The sequence below is a fragment of the Buceros rhinoceros genome, unplaced genomic scaffold, assembly GCF_000710305.1.
Source record: "Buceros rhinoceros silvestris isolate BGI_N320 unplaced genomic scaffold, ASM71030v1 scaffold14292, whole genome shotgun sequence".
Classification (NCBI taxonomy): domain Eukaryota; kingdom Metazoa; phylum Chordata; class Aves; order Bucerotiformes; family Bucerotidae; genus Buceros; species Buceros rhinoceros.
Genome location: NW_010400784.1, coordinates 2,670 through 13,022, shown reverse-complemented (window position 1 = coordinate 13,022; position 10,353 = coordinate 2,670). Strand labels below are relative to the sequence as shown.

The 10,353-nt window shown below is 38.5% G+C and overlaps 1 protein-coding gene across 1 annotated transcript in view; it reads right to left on the bottom strand.

The window, feature by feature from the left end:
• PCMT1 (protein-L-isoaspartate (D-aspartate) O-methyltransferase) overlaps positions 1-10,353 on the bottom strand; it is a gene marked incomplete at its 5' end in the record, with an annotated part of 17,861 nt that overhangs the window by 5,145 nt on the left and 2,363 nt on the right. Inside the window, 3 exons of the mRNA XM_010132030.1 lie at positions 2,818-2,987; positions 4,492-4,577; positions 9,146-9,266. Coding sequence (XP_010130332.1) covers positions 2,818-2,987; positions 4,492-4,577; positions 9,146-9,266 — 377 coding nt within the window. The remainder of the gene's footprint in view (positions 1-2,817; positions 2,988-4,491; positions 4,578-9,145; positions 9,267-10,353) is intronic.

Below are 10,353 nucleotides of genomic sequence, written 5' to 3'. Positions count from 1 at the left end.
TGGGCAGTGGTGAGGCTGCACCTTAAATACTGTGTCCAGTTTTGGGCCTCTCACTACAAGAAGGACACTGAGGTGCTGAAGTGTGTCTGAAGATGGGCAGCAAAGCTGGTCTTATGAGGAGCGGCTGAAGGAAGTGGGGACATCGGTCTCCTCTCCCATGCAACAAGAGCAAACAGCCTTGAGTTGCACCAGGAGAGGTTTAGATTGGGTATTAGGAAAAATTTCTTCACCAAAAGGGTTGTCAAGCACTGGAACAGGCTGCCAAAGGAAGTGGTGGAGTCACCATCCCTGAAAATATTTAAAAGATGCTTAGATGTGGTGTTTAGGGACATTGGTGCTGACTTGGCAGTGCTGGGTTAACAGTTGGACTTGATCTTAAAGGTCTCTTCCAACCAAAACAATTCTTTGATTCATTAAATTGTTTCTCCATGTAAGTAGTAAGTGAACTCGCAGAGAAGTAAACCAGTAATTTACACAAGAACTGATAAGATAGCCAATAAGCTGTGCTCTCAACTGTGCAGCACAAGAGCTCTTCTCCCTACTTACCAGTAAGAAAAAAACCCAATTAATAATTAGGAAGTTTTATGTGAAAGGATAAGCATCCTTAACAGCACAATCACATACGTAGGCACCTCCTGTTGGGTCTCTGGTATACTAATGCATTTCATTTTGCACCAGATATAGGGTTCCTGTGCATATTCTACTTCCAAATGTCCCATGGAATTACGTTTCAGAAGATTTCCAGTAGTATTTGGAGCTTAAAAATACTACTGCAGCTGAACCCAAACCAGAAAATTATGGACTAAATTTAAAGAAATTCAATAGTATTCACAAAATAAGATTCTTTATTTAGCACCACAATATCAACTTGTCAAAATCCAAGGAGTCTTCCTTCCAGCTAGCCCAGATTTTCTTTTGCTAGAAGTTCCAGCTTTAATAGTGAAGAATGATGCAAACCATCAGAAGGTAGGTTTGACCTCCAGCACTACTAAAAGTCCGTTTGCTGCTTTGTAAAGAGCACCTTGCAGCAATAGTAAGGAACTGTACTAACTTCTCCAGCACATGAATGGCTAAGCAAAAATCCAAGTGGCTTCTTTCTTCCCAACAGGAAGGTCTACTAGCTTAGGAAAATGCTGCTGGTCTATCAGTTGTATTTTGTGAAGGCACACCAATTCTTAACATGATGAAACAGCTCTCTGCATTAGGAATGAACCTTAATGATAATCCAGAGGTGCAAAGACCTTATAACTCTAGTCCTTAATACACTACTCAGTCTTCAATGGCAGCAAAGGATAATCACTGTCATTCCAGAAACCCTTCTCATAAATAGCTTTACTGTGTTTACTGAACACACATTGCTGCTAAGAAAAAACTCCAATTGCTACTATAATCAGATCAGGTGGAAATGAAGAAAAATCTGCAAACCTTTCTGGAAGAAGGAAGGCTTAAGAAGAATACTTCTCTTTTCTAGAGTAAGCAAGCATGCACTCCGAACTTGAATAAAGTCCACCACATTTGCCAGAGGAGGAAGCTGACCACAAAGCAAAACTTCCAAAGCCTTATAAGAGGCAGGAAGCTCCCAAGAACCGTGCTGAGGGAATATTGGCAATATTCGAGGACAAAGTATTAATCTGCATAACAAATACAAAACATCTGAATAGCAAGCCATCACAGCTTTGAACTAAGCAGTAACTCATTAAAGTTGTTCTAAGAGTATTTTGTATGAGGTGGCTATGCAGTAATCCAAGAAACACTGAAATGTGGTTTCAGGAAGCAGCAGTAACGCAAACTGCTTTATCTGTACTTTTTATGGACATCGTGATAGCTTAAACTCTACGTATTCGATATCCAAATCACAAGCTATACTCCAGAATATCAGGGGGAAGAAAAAACCAAAACCTAAATTTAGAAGTTGTAGAGCTCAGGAGTTGTTTCAGAACTCAGTACCAGCTATGTACTTCATTAACACACATAATACATTCACAAGTGTTTTCTGCCGGGAAGCAAAACAGGACTGGTGCTTTGTTCATTTGCATACTAATGCCTAGCACGGTTTAAGCTGACAGCTGTGTTATGTCTGTTACTGACTGCTCAATTCAGCAAATTGGAAGGTTTACTACCTCTAGAAAGGCCTTTAGAGTTTGCTGTGCTGGTGAACACAAACGTGTCCCCATCAGAGACAGATGACACATAGTAACGTGTCTGAGAAAAAATTTCTGAATACTACTCAACTACATTTACATTCTAGGGAAGAACGGATTACGTTCTCTGCTTCCTGCTACTTGGGAGCTGACAAAAAAATGCTTGCAAGGTTATCTGTATTTTCCACAAATGATTTTACAAAGATTTTTCTTCATTTGTGACATTTTGGAAAAATTAAAAAAACGAACACCCAAGTACCGCTAAATTACAGGACAAAACAATATTTATTCTTAAGTAGTATTTTACACTTTACCCTCATTACTGGGCAAGCTAATTATAGAAAGTTCATTAGAAAGGAGGTTTAACTTTAGAAAATTCTGTGTTCAAAACAACGAATAAGAAACTTCAACACACCAAAGACTAAAGAAAACATGTCCAAAGGAGACAAAGTGCAACCCATGCAGTATTCTTCTTCTGCTTTTAAATTTAGTCAAACTTAGCATAACCTCCTTTTGGTGATGTAGTAATGCAGACTGAGTCACTTTTCACGGCATGGAGGAGCAGAAAGCAATGACAGCAGCAAAGGCAGGCCTTGCAATCTATCTGCTTAAAATTCACACCCTTTCACCTTGCATGTGTGTGGAAGAAGTAAGTGGAACAGAAAATCACTTCCACCTGGACCACTGCTTCTCTTTATCTGTTAAAGGCACATATATCACTCCCATCAGAGGCTTCATTTTGACACTGCCATCTTCTAGTTTGTCATATTGTTCGAGCATCTGGTTTCCCCCTGCAGGGCCAACTGGTAATATCAATCTTCCGCCAGGTTTTAACTGATCTATAAGCTAGAACACAACACAGAAATTAGAGTGTAACCAGCCACTTCAGAGAAGCTGGAGCCAAAATTTGTACATTAGATGAACAGCTTTGCCACAATTTATTATTATGCAGTAGATAACTACTTCAATAAGGAAAAATTAAAAATGCACTGAAAAGGAAAGTATCACAACAACATGGTACAACAACTGGTATTACAGAAACAGTCACAATAATTTCATATAATTTCAAAAGGTAAAATAGTAATTGGATTAATGGGGTTGTTCGCAGTTTTGGTTTCTAGTAAGAGAAAAAAATGAAAATCACAAATTTTTATAGTAGGTTCGGTCCTCTTAAATTGTCAGTTTTAACTGTTTGATACTTATTGTGCATCAGTACAGGCCCACTGTCTAACAGTTTTTGGGGTAACTAATCTTTCTTTAAGCCCTCATAATAAGATTTGAGATTTGTGACTTAGAATTACTACAGGAAGATTAATTGAAAGTTGTCTACAATACACTCGCTACCCAATAGCTCCTCTTTCATTCTGTGAATGGTACGGCATTTTATGAAACTAGTCTAAAATATATGAATATAAATGACAAATAACAGAGTGAGAGAAATGCTTGGGGTTATTTTGCTTTCATAATTAAAGAAGGAGGCTAAACACAGTAGTCTCAAGGAAAATTCAGTACTTCCTGAACGTCATGAAAAAATCTTAATCCCTGTTAGTAACAGAAGTTATAATTAAGAATTGCTTCATTCACTGTAAGCCTTATATTATCTTTTTAATTGTCTTCTGTCAACACTTTGCTGGGAACATCCCTCCACACACCCACTCCAAAATAAAATAAAAAAAGTAAACTAACAGTCAGTGTCTGGAAATGTCTAACCTATCTATAGCACCTCAGAGCAAGCCCTTCACTATACCTCATTAAAACTCAGATTAAAAAAAACTTAACTGGTATCTAGCATATCAAAATCACGCTATGTATTTCCATTCACCTGACAAGAGGAAGAGAAAAAAAAATCTTATCTGGAAGAATGGACTTCCTGTATGCACACTCGAAAGTCCCTAGTAACTCTCCAGCTTGGCTAGGAAGAACCGCCCTGTATCCACTCTGAAAGCTATGAACGCATGACACTGTCTTGACTTCCAGCTGAGCATGTTACTTTTCCAAAGGGCTCAATGCCTTGGAACTTGGGAAACAAATAGTTAAATTTTGTAATGCAATGTTTGATAAAACTGAATTAATTTATCAAGTAAAACACTCCAGTTCACTACTGTAATAGAGGATTATGCACAAGTAATTTAAAAATATCTTTATTTAGAGGAAAGTAATTAGAACACACAAACCAACAGGAATCCCAATTATAACAGAAACAAAACCCCCCACACTACACAGTAATACCACACTGGCCACCGATACTACCAGCAGTGCAAGTCTACCAAGTATTTTACACATATATTACGTAAGAATGTTATTAACAGCTAAGAGATTACTGAATCACACACAAAACATAAAGGCTTACTGCTTGGGGCACAACTGGTGCTGCAGCTCCTACATGAATCGCATCGTAGGGAGCTTCTTCTGCATATCCCATTCTTCCATCTCCCACTGCAAGAAAACACTTTTTTTTTTTTAACATTTTCAAGCTGAGTGGAGGAAACAGCTCACCTGCCTCATCTATAGGTAGGTAAAAAGCTATTCTCAGATTCAACTAAAATTCTGCTGAGCAGTAATAGTATTTTTAAACCAACTTCATCATGTTAACACAATTGTAAAATAGATGCAGCAAAACACCTTCATATGTACATACACACACTTAGATAGGAAACACTACTGAAGCACCTGAAATTAGAAAGGATGGATTTATAATGGAAGTTCTTGGAGACACATTGTCCACCCAGAAAAGATACATAAGTATTTATGTGCCATACCATTCTAACGGAGGTGACTTTTCCCCTCATTTACCCTCTTAGAAGATAGGCTTGGCTTTGCCTTCCCTTCACAAACGCCACTCCTTCATATAAGTCTAAAGCACATATCAGAAGACTCCAAAGGTGACAAAAAGACAAAGCAAGTTTTCACATGGACTATACACCTGTAACTGCATTACTGGTTGAAATCAAAGTTCACACCTACATTCATATGTTATTGCAGTACCACACAAATCCCCATGGATCCCCCTTTGCCAGCAGATGGGTCTCACTATCCCTGCTGCAGACAATTTCTGGACTAACATGGATAGCCTAGTCAGACCTGTGGCTAAAGCTGCAGGTGGTTGCTTGGAAGATGTTAGGAGTAATTAAGTTCTTCAGAGGGCTACCAATGTAGCTTCGGCTTAGGTGGAGAACTCTGGGGGAAGCACCCTATCACAGATCTCTCATACCATCTCAGTTATGCAGGATGAAAGGGGAACAGATTGGTTTTAAGCCACTGAAATGTAGCAAACTAAACTAGACCCTACGTTAAGTTTTAAAAGAAACTTGTGAGTGTGGCATCCACAGTATTTACAGAAAAACAACAGCTAATTCAGAGCAAGTTAGACAAGCTCTCTCTGGAGTTACTTAGGAACAGAAGAGTGAGCCTAAACCATCCATAAATTCATACTCAGTGAGTGCAGAAGTCCCAGAAATCGGTCAATAAGAAAAAGCAAGGAGACTAATCAACATAGTCCTCTGCTCAGCACAAGCAGTCATTTGGGGTTTTCTGTCTTCAGATTGAGATTTAACTTCTGTGCTATTTATCACAAATTAATTTAAAGGCTGGATGAGTCAAAAAAAGTTCTGAGCCCCCATCAGAGACTTAGAACTTGTCAACGTTTTCCCTTCTGACAACTCACAAGGCAGGAAAAACACATGGTGTCCATAGGAGGTTTCATTCTGACCTCGGTGATAGAGGAGGCCATCTGGACAGAAACATCACTCTTAAATATCCAAGAGCGTACAGGAAGATCTGGACAGCTCCTTGAAACAAATAAAACTGGGGAGTTTGTATCACCTTTCATATTAGGTCGTGAAACAAGACCCTGCAAGGTCCTTCAATATCCAAATTTAACAACTACAAGTGCAGCATATTTTCTCAGTAGCTGAGAATCCCCTTAAAGCTCAGCCACTTATTTCCTCCTATCATCAATTCTCTCCAGCACAAGCTCTAACTGAGTGCCACAGGCAGAAGCTGCCACGTAAGAACTACTATTGCTTCAGGAGAACTCATGCCTACCGATCACCAATTCCACTAAGTCAGCTTTTATTACTGTTGCCAATAATGAAAGTTCCAGCATTTTCAGGGCTTAATCTCTCTGACTCTACCCAAGTGGGTCCTATTGGAACAACACGTCAATGCAGTCAAGTATCTAATTTATATTTGCTCATATCTTAGTAGCATTGCACACCTCCTCTAAAGAGGAAGTCGTGCTGTGTTATTGTATCAAGCTGCTGTTCCACCAGAGAAGGCAATGGAGAATGACTTCTTTAGCTCAAACGTACAGATACTGCTTTAATGGTGTTGGTTATAAAGGGAGACAGGCCTTCATTCCCTAAAGTGCAGCAGTAGTTAGTCTCCAGTACTGCTGGCAAAGAAGAGATTGCTAAGTTGAAGAAACAGCTGTGAAAGAAACTGCTAAGTTTTCTTCTGAAGAAGAACACCTGTATTCTGAGACTTACATGCACCTTGCGCAGAAGTCACACTGAGACTTCTCTGGACAGCCCACATCCCATCACTTCACTGACAGTGGTGAAAAGGACACAAAACACCTAAACCCTTTGCTCTTAGAATCAACAGGCCAAACCAAAGCTACGATCTTCAGAATCGGCGCACACCCACCCAAAAAAAAAAAAAAATCCTGGTCCTTTATACGTATCAAGCACAGCAAGGCTCTTTCCTTTTAACATCCACAAAAATTCTCCTGGCTACAGCAGTCGTGTAAACACCCACCCACAACGGGAACACACGTGTAGATATCCAGAACATTAAAAAACAAAAAGAAGTCAAGTTGGCATTCATATATTCAGTGTGATACAAATTAATATTCAATGTGCAAAGGGAAACAGCAGCTCACATTTTGAACTTGTGCTTAGATCTTGAATAACACCACCTACTCAGATCACCAGTTGCACACAGCCTGTTAACGAAGTAATCATGGTGGTGATGAGAGGGAAGTAGTGTCTGGACTTTCTGACACGAGAGGCTTGTAGGTTGTTTGAGAACCTAGACTTGACCTGCTGATCGTGGTACTCAAGCCTTCAGTGTCTCTATGCAGACCTGTTTCACACAGAGTTGTTGCATCAGACCAGAAACAGAAGAAAACCTCTCTGCTGTGGTTAGGATACCCTCATTCCCTCTGGGTATGTCTGCATCAGCAAATAGCACAGCACAATAGAAGCAGATCTGTACTGCAAAGAGTTTTTGCTGAGAACCTGATGTCCATGCAACACATGCATTTCAGAATGATCTCTCTGGTCTAGTTCTAGTCTTATGGGCTTAATATCCATTAACATCTCAAACATATTTGGTTGCTTCTCAGAGCACACAATCCAGTCTAGTTCCACCCAAAAGGAATCAAAGTTTGTGCTCTCCAGGCATACTCTCAGGTGAGCCAAAGTATGCTAAGTGCAAGCAGTAGAGAAATTCACCTCAAAGGCACCCTTGTGATTTGGAAAAACAAAATAAAAACAAACCACACATGCAAAAAAGATAAAAAAACCTCAGAGCTATGGAGAAAGTTTGAAGCATACTTGTGAAGAGCCAGCAACTGACTCAGTCTTAACTCAATACAATTCCCATCACCAATAAACTGAGTTTCCAGGGGTTTTTTTGGGGGGGGGGGCGTGACATGTTTAGGGCTTTTTCTCTTAAAAAAAAAAAAAAGAAAACAGCTCTGTCTGGATTCTAGCTCCACTTCAAAGCACTCCCAGGAGCACAGCTGAAACCTTCTTCACCTAATTCACCTAAAGGCCACTCATCCATCTGAACTTTAAGACATGTACCTCTCAACAAAACTACTCAGAAGTCTCTTTGTTTGACTGTGTGGCAGGATGACTAAGACGATGATGTTTACTTAGAATTCCAGACTCACAAGAGCATCAGAGTTTGTTTCAGGTACAACCAGAAGCACAAGTCCGAATTGCTCTTGTACAGCAACAATGGGAATTATCCCCCCATTTCCACTCTCCAGCCCAAACAGTCTCCGTATAACTTCTTTTCCAAGAAATCTTAAGGCATAAGTGTTCTCAGTGAGGAACACTGCATTTTATACATGTGTACAAGTATATGTGTTGATTGGCTTATTTAAAAAAGACTCTGAAAAGTCCTTCACTCACAAAAAAAAAAAATCAAGAATCAAAATAGTAATTAAAGAGCCAAACATCACATCATCATAACTCTTCCAATAGCTCTTGTAAAAAGCCTCAAAATAATCCAGACCTTCAACTTATTTTGAAGTTGTTTTTTTAAATAACTTCAACTTATTTTTTTAAACTTAATGAACAGAATGATAATGAAGGGAATGCTTTCCTCCTGCCAGCTTTGCATCTTCTCAAAAAACAGCAGCATCTTCTTCTTTTTAGTCAAAAGTATTATCTAAAGCAATTCACTGATCTTGTATAATTTTAGTATTATTTCCCCTCAGTAACTCTGACTGAATTGGTGTCCATTAATCACTTCCCTAATATACAAATACTGTTAATTTTAAAAACAAGTAAAAGAAACTTCAGTGATGCATACTGCCAATATAGTACTTTTTCCACTTGACTCCAAGTGCAGCTTTCTCAATTACTGTATCAGAAGTATGACGGCTTTGCTAAAATGCTCAAGTTTAGATGACAGTACATTTACTCATTAAAAGTTGTAAATACAAAACCAATTTAAATAGCAAATTTAACATGACAGACCTTCGGCATGTAAAGTATTTGCAGCAGGAAACACTTCCCTCTTAGGCTTCTCTAATAGAATGATTACATATTCTTTAAGATTACCAGAAGTCATACTCTTAAAACTGTGTTAAGATGATACTTTTCAAAGGCCTAAAGACAACCTGGATTTTAAAATTTTCATTTGGCTCTTCTCTCTTTGCTTTGACTTCTTAAATTAGAATTTTTAGTCACATCCAATTCCAGTCATTTTCAACCAGCTGCTAGAAAGAATATCAGTTTAATTAGTAAGTATATCAGTCTGATGCTCACCAATCAGTTTCACTCTTCCTGAAGACAGCAATGTGGGATCATCTTTTTTGACATTATTTATTGAGTCATCTACTAGTTCTTTGATATGATCAATTCCTACAACTTGTCCTTTGGGACCAACCTGGAATAAAAATATACAGTTGAATAATTTCTGCTAGTTTTGATTTATTTATAGAATGAGTATTTCTATCTCCTGAGCCCATTTCTCTAAAATAAAAAGAAAAGCAGTGAAGTGGTAGTATATTTCCCCAATATTATTAAAACTGCTGCTTGGAATGACATATCCTGACTGCTGGAACCAACTGTTAATTAAAGTTTATCAGTACAATCTTATAAGTGCTTAATACAGTAATCATTTTTACATGTGATTCACTAAGTTACAGCATTAGTGGAGATTTCTTCTCTGAATTTTTAGAAGTTAAATTCGCTCATGAGTGTTTGCATTACCTGCAATCAAAAGTAACAACTTCAAGGACAAAGGCTAATCTCCTTTCATATTGAATTACCTTAAGGTTTTTCTCTAGAAGACCTTCCTTCAAGGAAAACAGGAAGTTATGCATTTTATTCTAAGTTACTTCAAGAGTCTATTCTTTCAGAAGCAAATGCAGCAATTAACAGTTGGGGACAGACTACCTTTCACCTACCCTTGCATCCATGAATCTATTTTCAGATTCACAGCTCTGTCCCACAAGAAGAGTGGAACTTCTGAGAGCTCATAACTCACAAAAGGTCACAAGAGATCTGTGCATTCTGAGGGAAGAAAAGGCCTACTAACAAAACCTTCTCCACTACAGGTATTTCTTCTGGAACTGTGTCTTTATTCTAGACAAATTATTCTAATTTTGGAGAGAGGAGAAGGAATCCAAATCTTAAAACAATTTTTAACAGGAGCCAGCTCAAAGAACACAATGGCACAGTATGTCCTAGCAGCCCATGTTGTCATACAACTTTGTCTTTGGATACATTTGCATGCATTGGTTTTGTTCCCGTACCTTACATTTTGATGTTGCTAAGACACAGAAAATTAATAACTGGTTATTGACATCATGGGGATTTTTTTCTGTTTTATTATTAAGTCCTACATTAAAACCATCAAAACAGCAATGTTATCTCTTCATTTTCAAGGGGAAGCCCACCACCCAAGTCTTCAAAGCAAGACACATGGCGAGCTTTCACTATGACAACCACAGGTTGCTATTTGGAGGAAC